The following is a 21,556-nucleotide window of genomic DNA, read 5'->3' as shown; positions in this document are numbered from 1 at the left end:
AGAGCCTAGCAAAGAGGCATTAAATTGTTAAACACAGCGGCTGTTCTCCTGAGGTGCACAGGATGGAAATGGAAGAAGAGAGCAGTCATCTCTACATGAAATCTTATAGTAAATGTGGCTGTGAGTTCCTTCTGGCAGGTATGTTTGTTCTGCACTCATCCCATCAGATCAGCGGTCTGTATCTGCAGTTTGCAGAGGCTGTGCCCATAGGAAAAGTGGTTGATCAACTCCAGAGCATGCTTTCCCCTCTCACCCTGCTGGGTCACTCCGCCATCTGTGGGAACATAATTGTGCAGCTATTCTACTTATTCAATTCATTTCGATTTTAAGATGTTACTCCTCCCAACCAACTACTCCAACTACTGGAGAGAGACACTCAAAGTCAGGCTGGACTAGGTGGACTTTAAAAGCCCCTTCCAACTCAAACAGTTCTATCATTCTGTTGTGAGAAAATGGCACTTCTTCCCTCACACACCGAGGCATACCCAGGGGGCAACAAGAGTGAACCCGGAGTCTCCTCCTATCGCAGCATGGTAGAGAGCCAAGAGCCGTCCCAGCGCGGAGCTCTTCCCTAGCCTCGCATGACCCCCAGTGCATTTTCAGGACTGTGAGAAGCTTCTAGAGGTCGGTATCCGCACCCCGACACCTGCCACGACGGGGTATATACACACCCAGACCCGTACACGCCTTCCACGCCTGAGAGAGCCCGTTTACAGCAGGGCCTCAGGGCGGAGCATCGCCCAACGGCAGAGCGCCGCGGGCAGCACAGCGACGGGCACGGGGGGCGGACGGCCCGTTCGCTGGGAGGCGCGCTCGGCGCCGGCCGCTCCGAGGCGGGCAGGCTGCGGGCGGGGCTGCCGAGTGACGCGGCCTGCGCGGCGTAAACAGCGCGGCAGCGACAGCTTGGGAACGGCCCGGCGGCCGGGAACGGCCAGCGGCCCCCTCGCTCGTCCCCAGGTCGGGCGGGCTGCCCCGGGGCCCGCCGGCCTCCCCGCCTGGTGCCGGGCGGGAGGGACGGAGGAGCCGCTGGGGAGAGGCCGGTGCTCCTTAGCGCAGCGGCCCCCCGCGGGGTTGATGCCGCAGCCCCCCGCCCGCTGAGGGGCTGCGAGCAGCGGCCGGGGAGGTCTCGGACGGGGGTTGGCGGCCTCGGCGCGGCTTCGCGGCAGCGGCTGTGCCGGCGGATGCCGAGCGGCGGCGGGGGCCGGCGGTGAAGATGGCGACCCCGGGGATGAGCTGGCAGCAGCAGCACGGCTACGGCGGCGGCTCCGCGCCCGGAGCGGGGAAATTCGGCTCCGGTTCTGCCCCGCCGGGACTGGGAGCCGAGCACAGCCCGGACCTACACTTCAAAATGAGCAAGAAGATCGCCCAGCTCACCAAGGTGAGAGAGTCCTCGCCTCCGGGCAGCGACGGGCTGCCGGGCTCCTCTGCCTCCTCGGGTGTTTTTCCCTTCTTATTTTTCTTTTCCCCTCCTCCTCGTTTGTTCGTTTCACACGTGAAAGGTTGAGACGCTGCTCCTCGCTTCGTCTTGCCACCTCGGCTCAGCCTGGCTGGAGAAAGGTCATCTCCTGAGCTTGGTTCTTCCAGCGGAGCGATGCCCGCTCCTTGGCGGCGTGATGCGGCTGAGCTCGCACACGAGAGGTCGGGCCTGGCAAAGCGCGGTTGCCCTGCCCTGCTCCGCCAGCTGCCCCTGGCCGGGCGTTGGGAGCTGGGGACGGGAGGCTGAAGGCAGCCCTGCGGCGTCGCCTTCCATCGGCTGTGTCTGGGCTCAGTTTGGCGCGGTCGGATTTTTATTGGTAGGCTGATGTTTGCTATTTATTTATGAAAAAAACAAAACCCGAGTCTGTTTTCTAGCTCTTTGATAACCTATTCTCTGAGTCTTGTTAAATTATTTCGGGTGGTGCTTGCTGCCCTTTTGCTGAAGAGCGGTGCTCCCATTTAAGGTGATTAGTGAAGTCATCCTTAGATGGCATGAAGTGTGACCATACCTTGAACCCTGTATTACCGACTTACCGGTTTCTCTAAGGCCATTTCCAGTATAAGAAATGTATTGTATCTTTGTTAAGGGCTGTAGTCAAACCATGTTTTAAAAGCATATTATTAAGACTGGTAGGCCCCACAATTCAGAGCTGACTGTAGCTAAGATTTTATTTAGAGTAACTTAAAAATAAAAGAAACAGTGGCGTTATCTCCCTCGTATGATGCTCAAGACATAAGTGAATACCATGATTTAAGAAGTGAAGGGCAGATTGCATTTCTTACTGAGAATACACAAGAAACAACTGTGAATAATTACATAGTTAAAACATCTAAAGGTACCTTTAAAAGCACTGTGGGGGAGTGCTAGCATTCTTCACATGTATGCTGAGATGGATGAAGGTGACATGGAACTACGAACAGAGAGAATGAAGAATGCTGGCAGTCACCCAGTGGAGGCATATTTCTGCACAGCTGAAGTGATCAGTGAAATAGTGTTTACTGTGGAGCACCGTGCACCTTACGTTACTGGAAAACTGATGACTGAGGCATGTTTTGGCTTGGCTTTAAATTCAGAACCCAGCATCTTAATATATTAACTTCAGTCAAATGAAAATGTCAGTGTTTTAAGAAGAAAACAAGAATTAAAATCAGTTTAAGTATCACTGTGCTTTCAGTTGTGAATCAGAATATTGAAGATATTACTACAGACTTGTGCTTCTTGAAAGGTGCAGCAAGCACCTGGAGAGCATAAATGTATTTTAGATTTACCTTAAGGCCAGTTACACATGCAAGTACTTTCAGGTTACTAGTTTTTACTTCTATGTGCTCTGTGTTATCTTTCCCTTTCTTTCTCTAGGAATTACCCAGCAGTTTTTAGCTGATTTCAGAAACAGTTTTGTTTCTGTGGTGAAACCATGTGTGTGTATACCCATGAGTTCCACATCACTAGACATGTGTGGTGTCTTTTGTTAGTGTGTGTCAGGTGGCTTGAGAAAAGTGTGAGCTAAATGGGGATAGAAAGGCATAGTGCTGGAATACTTTGAATTTTTGTATTGAAAGGCTTGAAGGGAGTTGAAGTAAGTACTGTGCCTCATTTGTAAGATCTATTGTGATCTGCAATAGAGTTCTTTTAACATTTCAAAGATTTTGTGCATGCCTGCCCTGCTGAAGGTTTCAGAATGCTGCAAATAGAAGCTACAAGTGGCTTTCTGGTTACGTGTTTAAATAACTGTAAATTAACTGTGTTTGTACAAGGATCTTAGAGGTGGGTTAGGCTTTTGCAGGACTGGAATCTCATATTTGTTTACTTGACTTGCAGAGTCCAGTTAGATTTTACTTTCTGTGCTTGTGCTCTGTTTGTAAAGTTTAGGGTGAAAACTTGTGACTTTTGCTGATTCTCATGAACTGAAGGTCTGGGCTAAAGAACCGTATTTTTAGACTTAAAATAGGGTGCATGATGGAAATACTCCTTTTGTACCTAACGCAACAGCAAAATAAATAATTTATAGATTACATTTAAAAGTATTCTTAAGCATTAACTTCACTGAAGTAGGGGTGCAGATTTTGACTGTTTTCCAGTTATAGAGTTCTAGCCTGGTGTTTCTGCTTGTCACTTGACCTTTCAGAGAGGGAAGCTTAGAAGAGAGAGAGAAAAAGAAAAAAGAAAGCTTTAGGATTATATTTTACCGTGATGAAGTTTCCTACCTTCTCTGGGATGTGAAGCCCATGAAGGGAATCCAGCTGCAGGGGAAAACAATAAATATGATACTTAATTTCTATAAACAGGAGTTAACTGTCAAAAGAGTTAACTTTACTTTGTAACAGATATGTGGAAATAAGCTATCCAAACTGGATCATGGAAAAAAAAAATAAGATGTAAGAGTATGTCTGTGAAGGTCTTTTGGCCAAATACTGCTGTTCTGGCTCTGTCAGATGCTTACTTTTTTGTATGTATAGAGTTACTTTTAAGTACTCTAGGAACTTCTTAATAAGTATGCCATCACACGTACATCAGATTGTGTAATGTCTTTATATAAAATCTTGTGCCTTCCAGCTGTTCCTTCCCTCTCATCCTCTCGCCTTGTTGGTTTGTTTTTTCTCTGGTCTTCATACTTTTCTCTGGAACTGTCTTGAAGATCTATCAAGTCTCAGTAGATTCAGAACTGGAATCAGGTATTTTATCTGATCAAAACAAAACCACCGATACAGTGTAGTGAAAGGGAAATATAAATACATAGGGGGCAAAGTTAACTGGGCAGCTTGTGTCTTCTGAGAAAAGAAATATGACTTAGTACTTTTTCTAATCCATGTATAGCTGTTACTATGAGCTGTCAGCGGAAGAGAATGCTTTCCTCGTGGGAAATTGAGGTCACTCATGAAGGGAATGTAAAATTTCAAAGTTAGAATTTCTATGTTATATTTTCACATTACTTAAAGGGAATCTTAATGTTTTGGTTGAAACTATATGGGAATGTAAAGAAAGAAGTGAATTTTGTTTTTAGTGTTTAGTTTTATTCAGTAATTCAGAGTGAGGCAAAATAAATTGCAATTCTGTTTCACTGAGCATGCTTCTGAAATCATAGAATCATAGAATTACTCAGGTTGGAAAAGACCTTGAAGATCATCAAGTCCAACCTCAGCCTAACCAGTAGCCTATCTCTTAAAGAACAACCACGAAACAACACCACAACAACAAACCTCTGCTAAATCATATCCCTGAGTACCACATCCAAACGGCTCTTAAACACATCCAGGGATGGCGATTCAATGCTTAACTGTGTTTTAACTCTTGAAAAAAATATAACTCGATGTAACTTTAATATGTTTAACTCACAGAAGAAGGTAAAACACGTCAGTAGTTAGAAATGCGGTTTAAAAAAAATAACACGATGCTCATGTCATGGTTAAAAACTGCGGAAATTGTAACTGAAGCAATTTTAGGACCTCTTCTTCAGGATAAGCTCCTTATTTTAGACGTTTTGAAAGATTTGTGTACCAGTACGGGGATAAAGTAGCATCTGACACCAAAGATTAAAGCCAAAAAGAAATAAGCCGTGATTATGAGATTGCATATATATGTGTTTGTACTACTATGTGCTGAAGTGCTAATGCAGTGTTGTATTATGCTTGCTGCAGATGAAAATATGCATATGTATTTTTTATTACTTTGCATAAGACAACTGGAATAGGAAACAAAAAATTAAGTTGCGGCTTTGGCACTGTCAGTATGGGAGGGTGGGGTTTGCTTTCACGATTACTTGAACAGTACAAGTTGAAGGGTCTTGCTGGCTTATTTTGGTGCTTTTCCCCCCTCTACACACACACAGTTCATATGCTGTAGCTTTTAGACTAAGCACTTGTAGTTGAGAAATTCACATCTTAAATTTGTACACAAAATCTGTTCTGCAAGCTTTGTGATGTCAACATAAATTATGGACATTAATGAAATAATTTAGATGATCCACTCTGGCATTATGTGGTGAGAATCTTGAATGTTGAGTTGGTTGTGGAAATTTCCTAGATCCTAGTTGCAGAAGTTTTATATGGATTGAAGGAAGAGTCTATAAGTGCCGTATAGGTGTGCTACAGTGATAGTTTCTATGAGGCTGGTCAATTTCATAACAAGAAAAATAAATCAGAAAAACTGATGTTTTCCTTTGCTGTATGCCTGGAGCAGGATAGATAAATTCTGGGATGATTCCAAAAAAAGAAAAAATAGTAAACAAACTAGATTCTGGGACTCTTGAAACTAGAGTTCTGTTCTGACTTCTGCCATCAGCTTCTTGTATAAATCTGGAAAGTAGTTTTCTTTTGTGTTTTCTTCTTCATTTTCCTGGTTTAAAGAGATATTAGCAAAGCATTTTTCTTGGCCATGTAGTAGAATGTAGGTTACTCCAAATGTCTGCTATTTGTTTCCCTGGAAGCTGTAACAGATGCAAAGAGCACAATAACACTATTTGACAGAGCAAATTCTCAGCTACAAAACACTGTTTTTCAACATAGTCACCACCATTAGCTGTGCATTTTCACCAGCAATGGAAAAAGTGTCTGCATGCTGTGCTTGTAGAATTCTTCCCCAGCAGTGATGACCCACTCTTTCACAGCTGCTATGATAGCGTAATTGCTGGGAAAATATTGCCTGTGCACTCCATCTTTCATTGGCTCAAACAGATGGAAGTCAGGAGGCACCAAATACAAACTAAGCACAGAGTGTAGGAAGACAGTGCAGTCAAGACTGGCAGTGTTTCACAGTCTTCAAACTGGCATGGGGCTTGGCACTATCATGTTCTAAGAGAAAGGTTGTCTTCTCTGGCCTTACTATGGAAGTTCAAGCCTTCAGCTTAGTCTGCGTCATGATGCTGTGATCAGAGTTGATCATTTGTCTGGGTTCCAGGAAGTCTGGAAGGATTGTTCCTATCTCAAAACACACTGTATCACTTTTCCCACTGAGGGCTGAGTCTTCAGTTTCTTCTTCAGTTAGGAATTCATATGTCATTCCATGAGCTGCCATTTTGAATTGGACTCATAGTGGTGTCACCAGTCTCATCACTGTTAATGATATGATTCAGGAAGCTGTCACCTTCAGTCACTTATCGTGTCAGTATGTCCTGAAAAACTTGCATATGGCATTCTTGCAGCTCCTGTGTGAGAATTTGTCACAACCTTTGTGATATTCCAATTTTACTACTATAGTTTTACTACTATAGTTTCCAATGCATTGAAGCAGTTATTTGGCTCCGTGTGCACTTCTCTGACTGTAATCCACTGATTTGTGCAGGTGAGCTGATTGAGTCACTCTTCAATTTGTTATATGACAGCTGTTCATGGTCATTTGGAACACAGCTTGTCTTTCACATCACTGTTGCCACTGCTGAAATGCACCACCCACCACCTCACTGTACTCACCTCCACTGTCGTGTCTCCATAAACGTACAACGAGCATTGACAAATGTCAGTGGGTGCATTTGTTTCAGTAGGTAGGACACACCCTTCCTTTATATTCACTTCTGTGTAAGACACTGTTCTGTTAGACTGCCCACCTGTTATACAGCAACAAATATAATGGAATCTTGGTTGGAAGGTTCAACCTCTACTGCTAGACCATCAGCATCCACCTCTGACATTGTGGGCCAACATAACAAAATGGGAGGCATTACTTTCAAAACAGCCCTCGTATATTTCAAAGAATAAACAACAAATCTGGTAATCTTTAATTCATGTTTGTACTTCTTATTTTGTGGACTTCTTGGCTGGAAAAGTTTGAGACCTCCCTCCCTCAGCTATCACAGAATGCAGTGCTATGGCAGTAGCTATAGTGTTTAGCTTATTAATGAGAATAGTTAAGATGTTGTATTTCTAGTGAAACTTTGTCAGTTTTTATTTGAAATTATTCAACCTCAGTAAACAAAATAGCTAAATCTCTCACATAAGCTTCATTATATATAGGGTTATATGGGAATGTAAAAGAAGAGCCCTTTAAAAATAGAGAAGTAATGAGAATCTAAAAGAGCCTCTAGAACTGTTTTGACTTCAGCTGTCATCATGTGGTAGCTGATGCCAGTAACAGTTTTCAAAAAACTCATTTTTCTTTTTTTTTCTTTTAAGCAACCTTATGTCATCTCTCCAATGTTTGTTAACACTGGCAGTAGGCCAGAATTTGCTTATAGCTCCAGCATTGCATGAAAAAGACTGAAATTTCAAAAAGGGTGTGATTTGACTACAGATTTGATTTTCAAAATCTGTACATTTCCAGCCAGTAACGTGGGAAGAGATGTTTTGCTGTTTTAACTGCAACAGAGGTGATATTTCTGAAGCAGATGTCTTAAGATTTTTCTTTCAAGTCCTGCTAATGCAGTTTCTCCACCTCCCCTTTCTAACTCTTCTGACTATGTCCTCGCAGTCTACAGTAGTTGTGGTCTTAGCAAAGGTTATTCACAAAGGAGAAGTTTCTCTGTAGCTGTCATGGTTTAAGAACAAAGGTGGAACTGTGTAAGAGTTCTTCAGACTTAAAGGCAGAAGTTATTATCTTTAACTTTCAAACTTTCTTGTTGAAGGACTTAAGGTTGCTTCAAAGCAATTCCATTGGTGCAGTGCTACCTTATATGTTTATTTATTTTTTAATATGGGGGGAAACTTGGTGATCTCCAAGTCTATTGTGAAGAACCTGCACAAAAAACTTCACTCTTTGGAGTTGACAACAAGGAGGTGAGGGGAGGTTCATTGTCTTAATTGCTAAATTTTTATTTTCTTTTATTTTATTTTGTAGACTAATTTATCAGTAAAATATCTTTGTAGGCTATGAAATAAGTTGTGTGTGTCTCTCGACTCATACAAGGCTGGCAGTGGTAAGCAAGACTTGTGTACTCTTCTGTGATATCATCAGTGTCATACCAATAACCAAAGGCACTACATTCCAGAACTAACTAGAAGAAACAAAGGTAGTCTGAAGCAGTTAACCATCTTACCCTATTTAATGCTTTATCTGTTTTTGTTTGTTTCTCTAACTCGGCTTTTTTAACTATCTATAGAAGCTTGTGCAGACCAGCCGTTTACTGAGTTTGTCACTTGGTTAGGTTCTAAATGGCAACTGACAAATAGCCATTGTTAAAAAGTTGGCAAAGTCCTTTCTGTTCAAGATGTTCTTGCTAAACGAAACATGATCTTTGAGCTAATATAAGAAGTATGATGTGATGGCAAAAAAATAAATACATGTATTTTTATTTTCCTTTTTTAAGATGAAAGAAATGATTCCAGCCAGTTTCCTTTAATTTAATTTCTAGAAATTTGAACTATAATGTTTTTAGAAAACAGGTGTGCTGTAATCCAGAGATTATTAATCGAATGATGGTTTTGCTCTTGATGTGAGTGAAAGCTGTAACTTTTAGCAAAGGGTATGTCTGGGACTGCCTTCTCAGATCTAATATTTTCCAGTATGAAAGCTAATATGTTTGGATAGCTTGTACTGAAATGTACTGCAGTAATTTCTTATGACTGTCTTTGTCATTTTAAAATTTGAGAAATGAAAATGGTGATAAATTATTCTAGTAATAAAGAATAGATAAAAAGAACTTGAAATAGATTTGTTGTTTTTATTTGTCTGTGCTTTGTATTAATAAATGTAGGCTTCCTTTCAAAAAAGCCTTTTTGTTTATATCCTATGGTAATAATCTGAGTTGCTCTTCTAAGCTACCCATGTGTTTTTCCCAATGTGAACCTGTATTGCCAGTGTTGCAATATATACTACTTACATCACTTATTTTAAAATTATATACATCATGTATATATGAATGGATACACGTTTATGTTGTGCCACTGAACGGCCAAACGTAATTTGAAAATTTTGAGATATTATTTTGGTTGAGTTGTTCACTACTTTGGCCAGACTGGATCAGACTTCTGTAGTATTTATTTGTAGTCAGTTAAATTCCTGTGGCATGAAAATCTTTTAGTCTTTTTTTTGTGTGTGTGTTGTTTTTTCCTTCCTACTTTTTGTTTTATGCTGAGATAGATGTTACATAGGTTTAACTGCAAAAATTGGGCCCTAATGGAGACTGGAATCCTTCACTAAGATCGTTGCTCTTTGAGCTGATCTGTAAACAACACTGTGTCCGTTGTGTCCGTTCTCTGTACTCCTTGGATTCTCATCTTGCATTTAGTTTCATGCTCTGCTTCATACTTTTTTGTGTGCATCTCTACAAAATAGCGTAGACCATTCATAGTTTGGTGTGTTGGGTATGTTGTGCCTAACCTCTGGATATCTGAAGTGTAACATTGTACTGTATTCATGTTTGGGCAGGCCTTGCCATTTTCTGTATTCTTGCATATTCTTCATAAGCACAAAGCCTAAAGCAAGCTTAATTTCTACTGGTTTGTATTTACCATTTCTTCTAGAATATCAGCTTACAGCTGCTACAGTCCAAACTTCATATTACTCTTTATAGATACCTGTTTAGTAAAATGAACCTTTTTCTTTAACGTGAATTATTTTATATGTAAGTACCCACATGTGCACACGCATGTGTGTTTGTGTGTGTGTGTATTTCTAATAGGCCTATGTTCACCGTTTCGCGGAGGCGTGGCTGACCAGCCTGTTACTGTCCGCGGTGCTGAACGCAAGGCTCGGCTTAGTGAGCCAGCCTGTTTCTGTCCGTGGTGCTGAGCTCAGGACTGCCTCCTTATTTTAATTTTACTTCCAGTGACGTCAAGGGTGAATAATTTTTATCTACTGTTATGCAAACCTGTAGATTACCCTGTTATCTCTGTAGAGTTTCAACTTATAAAGCTACAGTTGTCCAAAGCTTTTATGTAGTCTACGTCATTACATATATTACACTGAGCGCTGTGAAAATAAGTATGATGAATTATTTACCTTAGTGTAGGTAACTTGTAGTTTGACACTGGCCTCTCCAAAAGAATGATGGAAAGGTGAAAAAGTGAAACTGAGAGCTAGCACTGATTTTTTATTTTTATTTTTTCCATTAATTCTGTTGATAAGCAAATTAAGGTATGTTAGAGGATATTTAAGATAACAGCAGTGTTTTATTCATACTATCAAAATTCTAAAAGACAGGTTCAAGTTTGAGTTCCTAAAACTAAGGTAGGAAGTATTCCACACAAAATTTGATGATTTATTTCAGGATATAAACTTCACTTAAGTCTTCTGAAAGAATTGCCTTCCAATTATATGAGAACTTAAAAAGTCAGAAACAAAGATGTCCTGTCAAATTTAATAAAAGACAATGTGCTATTTCTGAAAGTTACATAGAGTCTGTTATATTCAAAATTCTTTGTAACTCTCAAAAGAAATTAGGAAATTACGTCCTGAGATATTATATAATGCTTTAAAAACAGTCATTTTTATAATTAATCAAAAAATTGATTACCTTTTTTGTTTTTTGGACTCTTTGAACTTAATATTTTGCTATGTGTTTTTGTTTGTTTTGCCAATGGCAAACTAATGTTATATACTGAATGTTAAGTCAGTTGCTCAGCTCTGAGAAGTTGTCCATGCCTTGTTTTGAAGTCTATATACCCACAAAGAAATTCAGTACAGACATGTTAGCTAAAGAAAAAAAATAAATGTATGAGAAGCAGCTCAGTGACTAAAGCATAACTTGGAGTAGTTCTTTGGCCTATCTTGTTTTTCTTGCAGTGAGGTCTAATCATATAGCAGATGTGTCAACCATATTCTAGTTAGATGATTAGAAGTTAAATGTGTTTCTTTCTCACCAGGAGGCAGATTGCAGAATTTGTACATCTGTCACTAAATCTTTTTTACTGTTGTTGGTGCTGCAGTATGCTTCTCAAGATTTAACTATCTTAGCAAGTTGCCTGGAGCTAACTGTGATTTGTGATGGTTGTGTCTGACATAACTTGATTGTTAGAGGTTAATATTCCAGAACCAAAAAGGGGCTTTAATTGGATGATGTTGGCAATTATTCTGTACCTTGCCCAGCCCAAGGACATTGGGCTGTAGTGACAAATATATGCTTAACTAGTCTGAAGAAATAGTTGATTCTTACCTGTATGTAGAAAAAAACATCTAAATTAATCTTGTTCATTAGAGGGCTGTGAAAGATCACATTTGCCAGTCTTTCCTTTTGTCACAGTGGAATTATCTGCCCTTTTTGATCAACTCCTATGTGTTCTTAGTTGTGAAAATAAGTGTGCTTGAAGTCATCTGATTAGTTTGACTCTCTAATTCACGTATCTAATTTTTTTGCATAACAAATTAGGGAGGCATGCATAGCTGGTCTTGTACTCCTGTGTTTGCCTACCTAATTGGTGTGTTACCTGCTGAGAGTCCCAGGAGGCTGTAGCTGATGTTGAAACAAATGCATTTCTTGGCAGATACACCTTCACATAATGTATATCTTCCTTACACTTCTTTTCTTAAAAAACCTACATTACTTTCAAACAGAAACTATGTAGTAGACTGCATAGCCTATGTTTAGTTTAATTGTCTCTATTCTTAAACAGCTGGAAAAGAGAAGGAGTTGTATTTTCTTATACATATTTCACTTGTCAATATGTCTTGTATAGAATGGGGGGGGACGGGGGGAGGGAGGGGGAGGTATTGATTAGAGGGCTTCAGCTCATTTTATGTCTATCTGGAGTACAATACAGTATTAACAGATGTGAATTTTCTTTCCAGTGAAGTTTAAGAGTTTTATAAGGTAGCTTGTATTGCTTTTTTTGGCAGATGTTGACAAAGGATTGAGAGAATATGTGAGTTTTTGCATGGCCAGGTTTCTTTAGCTTGTGTTGATCTTTGCGTTTTCTGATTTGTTTTGTTTGTTATTGGAGTAGAAAATAAGTTCAGTTCTTAGTAAGAGCAAGGGAATGTGTGATTACTTAATACTTCAGTAACCAGACCATTATTCCTTTCTGCTTCTTTTTGCAGTGCTTATCTGCAGTGTTTTCTTTTGCTATTGTACACTACTGTCACTAAAGTTTCATTTTAATGACACTGCATTTAATTTGTTGGAATCTCTTCATGGTGTCCTAGTGTATCCTTATACTGTGATAGAAGACTGCCTAAAATATAACAGGTATATTAGGAACTTGTTGAAAATTCTGTAGCAAATTAACAAGTGCAAATATTTAAATTTCTGTCAGAAAAAGGAAGCATTTATGAAATGCACTTAGCTCTGTTGGTATGTATATTGGGTTTATATGACGTGGTTTTGGTGGTGGCTGCAGGAGCGGCCTCTTAATAGAGTCCAGCAGGTACCCCATGTCAGATCAAAGCCAGCTCCAGAAGTGTCAGGCTGCTGACCCAGAATGAAACAATGAGCTGATTAAAGAAAGAGAAAAACTGTTGCACAATAGCAGATGGGAAAGAGGAATGAGAAAATAAGAGCAAATCAGCCCTGAAGACAGCAAGGGCAGTGCAGAAAGAGGGAAGGAAGTGTTCCAAGTGTGGAGCAGAAGTTCCCTGCAGCCCATAGAGAGGCCCGTAGCAGATCAGTTCCCTGCAGCCCATGGACAGTGTGTGGAGCAAATCTCCACATGTGCAGCCCACAGTGCAGCAGTGGATGTGGCTTGAAGGAGGCCACAGCCCAGGGAGAGTCCCCATGGGTGCAGGCCCTGGGCCAAAGTTGCAGCCCGTAGAGAGGAGCTTGTGGTGGGGCAGGAAGGCTCAGGCAACTGCCACCCATGGGGCCCGGTGCCGGAGCAGCGATATCCTTGAGGATGGACCTTGTGATATGAAGCTGTATTGGAACAGTGCTAGAAGAGCTGCAGCCCATGGGAACACCACATGGGATCTGTTTGGGAGGGACAGCATCCCATGGGAGTGACTCCATGCTAGAGCAGGGGTAGGGAATGACCATGGAGGAGTGGCACAGATGATGTGTTATAGACTGTTCAGAGCCCCTGTTGCCATACCCTGCTCAAGAGGAGGAAATAGAAGAAGATAGGTGAGAAGAAGATGCTTTTTATTCCTCACTGTTCTGCTCTGCTAACAATAGGTAATAAACAGCATTAGACTTTCCTGCACCTAGTCTTTTTCCAATGGCCTTAAAGTAATTGTTGAGTGACACCCTGTTCTTATCTCAACCCACAAAGTATTTCATCATAGTTTGTTTGTTTGTTTTTTCTACTGAGGAAAGGGGGAGTGAGAGAACATTTGTGCGGTGCTTTGCTGACCATTGGTATTAATCCACAACAGTATTCATTGAGCTTGCTTGTGTTTAATGTTCCTTATCATAAATAACACTTACACTTTAATGGAATAGATGTTCTTTTTGAAGATGTATTATACAGTCTTTCTAACTCCTTAAGCTATAGGTAGGAACAATCGCTTTAAATATAGGTTATATTTAGGGAAAGGACTTGCTAAAACTAAATGAGAAGGGAAGGCTAGGTATCAAAATCTTTCCTGCTTGTTAGAACGTTTCCTGACTGTTGTAGTGGAAAAAGAGTGCATTAATTGCTAGAAATACTTGTGCTTAACGTATGTGTGTGTGTGTGTGTGTATTTATGTATATATTTATATATGCATATAAAGAGTGCAATTAAATATACGTATATTGTTTACTTATTTGCTGGCTAAGCTTGAAACTTTGAAAAAGTAATTAGACCTGAGCAGGTTTGTTGTCTCAGTTAAGTGCTTTACTCTACAAAGCAATTTTTTGTTGTTTTTTTTTCTACATTGTCTCTTAAAGTTAAGATAACATTCATAGTTCTACAGAAGAAAAATGTTTTGGTATCTGCATTGTCCATAGAATAGTTTTTAAAAGTGCTTCAGAGTCATTTCTTGATATTCTATGAGTATAATTCTTTGTATATAGCTTACTGGGATCATTCTCAAACTTTCTGTGAGGTGATGGATAATTTTGCAATATGCCACTGTTTTAGGGTTTTTTTTGTTTGTTTCCTTTTTATTAACAAACAAACAAACAATAACAACAAAAACACAGATTTTTATAGTAGGACTCAGATCCAGGCAATTTCATTTGGGAAACTGAATGTGTATGTAAACTGACATGTGCATCATACAGACCTGTGTGTGCCTCAAGGAAAGAGGCCTTGAGCTAATTATTTAACATGAAGTTGCACGCAAATGTCTCCATTTAAAAATAATAATAAAAAAGGAAGAGTAACAAATTCTTGCAAGCATACTTAGATGTGTTCCCTGATTTAAGATCTCCAGTATTTTCTGAACTGCTACATTAAAAAAACAACAACAAAACAGAAAAAGCAAACAAATAAGCACCAACATATGCTGAAGAAATTAAGACTTATTGATTTTTCTTTTAATCATTATATATCATATCAGCTCTTAGTGATTTTGCTTTGCTTCTTAGGATATCTTAGGATAGTACTTGATGCCCAGAACTTGAGTCCTTGATGAAGATCCTCCTTTGACTGACCTTGGTGTGATACTCTGAACACATTTACTTACATACCTTTGTCTGATTAAACTCTGGAACAGTAGGAGTTAACATCTTACGATTAATGTAGAATGAAATACCGTAATAGCACAGATTTAGCAAACTGTTACAACTTAAATATTCTTTGATCATTGTGATTTTTCTATTTATTTCCCCAGTTGTTCTCCTGTCTCTTCCACCCCTGATTACCCTCCTCCACCTCAAAAGAAAAAATAAAAATGTATGTTATTCTGACTAGTTAAGATAATTCTTGCTTCAGATACTGACATTAGTGAGTATTTCCACAAAAATTATTCAAATGAAAGAGCAAGGCTTGATTCATTGCATGCTTAGGTATTGAAAAATGATGTGGTTCCAGTGAAACCATACATTGATAAATTTAAGAAAAGAAAAAAACAGGCAGCTTTTTATGATGAGTGTGTAGTGGAAACTAAATGGCTAAAATCATGACATTTGGAATGGTAAGACTTAATACAGGGTTAGGTTCAAAGGTGAAACAGTATAATAAAATGTTAGCCTTGATTTATAATAAAAGTAATGAAATAGTGAAAGCCTGAATGATAAAACAGGGAAATTTATTATTATTATTATTTAAGACTTTGGTTTGTTTTCAGTCTAAGAACTTAATTTATTTTCAGATAGAGTATATTTTGAGGGATGGGAAGGAATGTCATGTTCTTGTCCTGTTTGGATCTTAGAACAGTCAGACTGGTGTAGTTTAACTAGCTTTTTTGGAGAGATGCTGTTGGAGGAAGATGCTACAGCTGCAGACTCTGGATGTCACTTCCCTGTTTGTCATATTACACGCCTAATGTGCTGGCCCAGTATTTATGAAGTCTTTCAGTAGACCAGATAGCTAAAGAACAAGTGCTCTTTCTTCCATTATTTCAGTGGTGTCCAAGCAATCCTGGCCTGAAATTCTGGGCTTGAGGAGTCTTGTTATGTTGCCAGCAACAGGAAAGCCCGAACTGACAAAGTATCTGTATTTACAGTATTTTCCCCAGGAACAGAAGCTCTGTAATTGAAAGAATTTTATTTGTTTATTTAAGAAAAGTAAAAATAGAGGCAATATGGGCATGCATAGGTTTTGGTAGGGAGGGGCATACATTATGATATTTTTTAAAGGAGAGAGTAGTGTGAGTGTTAGATTTAGCAATAACTTGGTTTCCCCTTTGAAACATTTTAGCAGGGTTGTCTCTTGATTACAATTAAAGAAAAATATGTCATTAAAAATGTAACTTCAGTTGTTATATGGAAAAAGCTTCAGAGTTTATCTGGTGGAGTTCAATGTACGGCTAGTAATAATGCATGAGAAGGAATAAAATGTTATTATCAGCTGCCTGCTTCATATATCTGTTCATAATGCATTTATACAAATGTACTTGTTATTGTGGAGAACATTTCTAAATAACTTTTTTTTTTTTTTTTCTAATCCTACAGGAAAATACTTCAAAGCTTCTATATTTTGAATGTACTAAGGAGCAGATATTTATATAATTTACCATTATTTAGTCAGCAGAGAGGAAGAAAAGGAGGAAAATGGATGCTTTGCTCGTTGTAGTGGGGAAAGTGGTCATTCTGGACTGCAGTAGATGATATGAATTAGTTTTTTGTAGCAATACGATAATTCCTGGAAGACATGATTTTAATGTTTCTATTTTGTGAACTTCAACTTTTCAATTTGTATCCCACTTGTATCTGTAGGTAATGAGTTGTCCTTAGAAAAGTCTTGTTATTGTTTCCCAGCTTATCATACTTACTGCGTTGAACAGCTCAATTCTCACTTACCTAATGATAGAGTCGGTCAGGCTTGTGGGTTTGTGTGCTCCAAATCCTTAATAAGTTACACATGAACAATTTGTTGTTGGGATTGTAGTCTTGTTGCAGCTAATTAAAGAGAAGTGCATTCTTGGGGTGTTTCAAACTGGTGGCTAAGGCATCAACAGGCACTGGCAGCAGCACCAAAGTGTATACTGAAAACAAGGCATGTCAGTTGGATGAGGCTGAATGTAGTGCTCTGTCTCAGGGGTCCATTTGTTGAGTCTGAAATGAAGGTTTACTAGAGATATAATTTTCTTGTGTGTGTGCAAGACATGTTAGTTTGCTGTTTTTCTAAAAGGTACCAGTTCTGATTTCCATGTTAACTTCAGAAGAATAAACCACTCATTTGTTTTGATATTCTCTGTGCTGCAAAATTTGTCACCTAATGCTAGTATTAAGGTGTATTGTGTGGTTTTTAATTGAAAAAACATTCATGACTGAGTTGCTTGCTGAAGTAGATGACCGAAGTGAAGCTGTCTATGTAAGAATATAACATCTGTTTTGAAGCTGAAAATGTTTCTTAGCCATATAGTCAAATGTCTTTCAGACACAGTTTCTGACAGTGTTGTCTGTATTCTGTGTTGGTGCAATACACTAATGCTAATGAAGAAAAATATTTCCTTAGTTATACTCCATGTGGTAGAGCTAAATAGTTCACTGCTTGATTCTTGGCATGAAAAGGTCATTACTGGTTTTGTTACTAATGCTATTATAGTTCTTTGGACTGAATCACATAGTATTTTGTTAGACTCTTATTAGTTATGCTACTGTTTTGCATGAAAGGTATTAAGACCTTTAGCTGACAATCTCATAGTATTTTTTACTGCATAAATAGTTTTTTCACTGATGTATTTGTAAACATGCGCCCACATCTGTATGTTTGTGAGATACATCCCATGTGATATATCTGGTTACTCTACTCAGTACTGGGTGAAAGTTTTCGTTTTGCTGGCTTTACAATCAGCTTCAGCTGCCTAGCTCCCCAAGCTGCTGTCTCCCTTTTCTGGTCAACTAGCTGACTAGCTGGAAGGTTAGAAAGTTTATGTAGCTAGAAACCTCAGATTGTAGGAGGTTTGGATACATAGGTTGTATAATAGATAAACTGTCTAAAAACAACTTGTATCCAGGTAGCCTACAGGTCTGTAAACCAGGGCAACCAGTGTTGGCATTTTAGATATGTCTAAAACAGAATAGTGAAGAATAGCAGTTGAAAATGGGGGGATTTAAGATTTGGACTTTATTAGTGCAGGAAAAGAAATTGGAGCATATTTTGTTTTGGCAGGAAACTTCTGTTCAAATTTTATATTTTGTTTTTTTGTACGTACAATGTGCTTTTTTCACCACTGGAATTTACAGCAATAACATGTATATAAAGGCAAACTTTTAATCAGGAAAAGCATAGGTTGCAGACTGTAGAAGGCCTGTTCCACAAAATGTGTAAGATTGTAATGACAAATACAGAATTTATGCAGTCAAATTTGTAAGAACATTTGGTCTCGCTTGTATCAGGAAAACATGCCAGATTGTCAGAGTAGCAAAATGCCTAGGGTGATTTTAATTTTATTATTATATTTTTTTTATATAGCAGTTAGCCAGAATGCCTTTTCTCAGTATATTATTGTTTCGTATTTGTAGGTAATATATGCTTTGAACACTAAAAATGATGAACATGAAGCTGCTATCCAAGCCCTTAAGGATGCCCATGAAGAAGAAATTCAACAAATTCTTGCAGAGACAAGGGAGAAGATCTTGCAGTATAAAAGTAAAGTTGCAGAAGAAATGGATCTTAAGAGAAAGATCCAGGTTTTGGAGGAGTCACTGGAGGATCATAAAAAAATGAAACACCAGGCCCTGACAGAATTTGAAGCATATAAGGATAGAGTTGAAGACATGCAGCTTTGTGCAGAAGCCCAGCATGTCCAACGTGTAGTGACCATGTCAAGAGAAGTAGAAGAGATTAGAAAGAAATTTGAGGAAAGGCTACGAAGTTTCATACAGTTGCAAGTGCAGTATGAAAAGGACAAGCGTTCAGCTCTGGAAGACTTGAGAGCTGCACATAGGCTTGAGATTCAAGAACTTCTGAAGACTCAACAGAGTCAGAATGCAACCTTGAGTAAGGGACAAGAAAAGCTAGAGGAACTGCACAGACTGGAGCTTGAAGACTTGAATAATAAAGTTGAGGAACTGAGACTGGAAAGAAAAAAACTCATTGAGGACTATGAAGGTAAACTTAGCAAAGCACAATCCTTCTATGAACATGAACTTGATTCATTGAAAAGATCCCAGCTTTTTACAGCTGAAAGTCTGCATGCTTGCAAAGAAAAAGAGGTGGAGCTAAGGAAGGAGTTTCAGAACCAAGAAAGTATTTTACGGAAGAATCTGGGAAAACTTAAAACTGAATTGCAAATGGTCCAGGATGAAGCTGCCAGTCTACGGGAAAAATGCCAAAAACTTCAGGTGGCACTTAGTACAGCAGAAAATAATGTTCAGGTGAGGTCAATAATATGTTGTTCCACAAATGAGTTCATTTATCTCTTTCCTTTTCCAGTTTAGGCTGCCAGACTGTTACACTGAGATGATTGAAACATGTAAACAGAATTTTCTACTACTCAAAATTGTTTTTCATCTACTCTAGATATTTTATTTGTATTACTTAATTTTCCCAGACTGAATTAACATCTATTTGTTTATATTCCAGTAGACTCTAGAAATCCCAGTCATGGGAAAATTTTGTTCTCCCTGTACAAGCAAAGTGACTTGCTTTCCACTCCACACGAACAGAAGTTCCAGTCATATCACCCAAAATGCAGTATACTGGACAGAATATTCAAAACCATTTCCACTTAGGGAAGAGAAATAAAAAGTCTTGCACAAGTATGTTTTTCTTAGTTCTCCGTGTAAATTCATTCATACCTCCCAAAACTAAAGGTTCTGAGTGGGAAGGAGGATGCTGGTGACTGATAATGTCTGAGTTGTTGTGCTGATTAATGGAAACACTTTCTAGAAAAGCTGAGAAAAAGTTGGGAAACAGCCTAATATATTTTAAGAAATTTAATGGAATGGACTATAGATAAGATGAATATTCTGAATATTCAGTACAGTTGTGGTTGTGGAGATCATTGGTGACTATATGGCCTAAGCATCCACAGTGTTAAGAACAACAGGTTTTTGAGAAGAAAAAAACCAAAACCTTTCTGGATGTTTGCTTTGTTAGATTTATAATAAAAAAAGCCTTCTGTGATGTTTTTACAGACAGTGACTGAAATGCTGCATATGTTTTCAGTAGTTTTGATTTTGAAGTTGCTCTTCAGTGCTAATATTTCTTGTCCATAGGGAAGGACAAGACATCCCAGACATACAAAGGCAGGTCTTTTGGTCAGCAGAGATAGGACTCCATATGTTGTCCTTAAAGGAAAAGTTTTTGGGAAGTACTACTTGCTTTTTGTAACTGTGCCTAGGTATAAAGATCTCTGTGGAGGAGCTTAAATATTTCACTTTTGGCAGTTTTAGTAACTCTCATGTTTCCAAATATCTTAAATATGATGGTTATAGTAATTCTGGAAGCATCCAGAACTTTATTGGCTTGAGCTGAGATATTCCATCATCTTTTCCCATTTATAATCTAATTCCAGCCTGACTATTTTGCTGTTATCTTGTGTAATTGCTATAGGTAAAAGAACAGTCCCTTCTTCCTGTATCAGAAGATGAACACAGAACAGTCTTTTTTCCAGTCTCTAGAGGGTCTTCCAAAAGTCTATATCCAACTCTGTTTAATTAAGGAGACTGAAAACTGCTTCCTTGTCATGCCATGTATCTTCTATGATATTTTTTGGAAATGCACATCATGGATGTGATGGTAATATTACAAGATTTCAGCTTGTGTTAAAATAACATTCGTTTGCTGACAGGTCTTTTCTGTACATTTTCACCAAATACTCATTTGAACGTTATTCTATATATATAATGTTATACCGTGTTTCCTGTAGGTTCTTCAAAAACAGCTAGATGACGTGAAGGAGGAGGAGATGTCATTGCTAAGCAAACATAAAGAAGTGGAAAGTGAGCTAGCAGCTGCCAGAGAACGCTTACAACAGCAGGCCACTGATCTTGTTCTCAAAGCCAGTATGTATGTTAGTAATGTAATCTAAAAAATGATCTTCCTCTATTAATTCTAGCATTTCTTTTTTCTTTAAAGCTTGTGGTGGTTTACCATGCCTAAGGGCTGCTTAATGCTCTTCATAGAATGATAGAATTGTTCTGGTTGGAAAAGACCTTAAAGATCATGAAGTCCAACTGCAACCTAACTATACCCTAACTCTAACAACCCTTCACTAAATCACATTTCTGACAAGTGTTCTTTTATTAACTGTTTTGATACTGCATAGTTTGCACTTAGGATTTTTTTGGTGTAATTAATTGTACACAAGTACAATGTTTCACTTTGTGTGCTCTGTATATATCTTCTAGGCCTTGAATCATCTTGCATTAGCTATATGTCATGATTTCATGACACTATGCTTGTTTAATATGCTTCCGTCTTGCATCTGTGTGTTCTCTATATAATCACCAAACCATTATTCCTGTTTCTCCATCCTTTTCATTTGCTTTGTGATTTCACTGAGGCAGTGGTACTTTGCTTTACCCCCACTTGCAGAAGATATGCAGTTTACTGGTTAATGAATTTGTTAGGATTTTCCTTATAGCTGTTTTCTTGGCTTCTCTGTGCTTATTAATGTATGGAATTACATATAAAACTGTTTAAGACTTGACTGTACATGAGTGTATTTTACCTCTGCTGCTGTATCTGTAGCAAACTGTTTAGTGATTGGGCATGGACTTGAACTTGATTAACTGTACTGTAG

The 21,556-nt window shown here is 38.8% G+C and overlaps 1 protein-coding gene across 13 annotated transcripts in view; it reads left to right on the top strand.

The window, feature by feature from the left end:
• Positions 1-811: 811 nt before the first annotated feature.
• Positions 812-21,556, top strand: part of FAM184A (family with sequence similarity 184 member A) — a 62,131-nt gene continuing 41,386 nt past the window's right edge. For 11 of the 13 annotated variants that reach the window (XM_072333004.1, XM_072332995.1, XM_072332998.1 and 8 more), the window contains exons 1-3: positions 812-1,378; positions 18,330-19,184; positions 20,681-20,816. In XM_072333004.1, coding sequence (XP_072189105.1) covers positions 1,214-1,378; positions 18,330-19,184; positions 20,681-20,816 — 1,156 coding nt within the window. In that variant the 5' untranslated portion in view covers positions 812-1,213. The remainder of the gene's footprint in view (positions 1,379-18,329; positions 19,185-20,680; positions 20,817-21,556) is intronic. The other 2 variants (XR_011903139.1, XM_072332999.1) reach the window with 2 other exon arrangements.

Source organism: Excalfactoria chinensis, chromosome 3, assembly GCF_039878825.1.
Source record: "Excalfactoria chinensis isolate bCotChi1 chromosome 3, bCotChi1.hap2, whole genome shotgun sequence".
NCBI classification, from domain to species: Eukaryota; Metazoa; Chordata; class Aves; order Galliformes; family Phasianidae; genus Excalfactoria; species Excalfactoria chinensis.
This window is presented reverse-complemented; position numbering and strand designations above follow the sequence as displayed.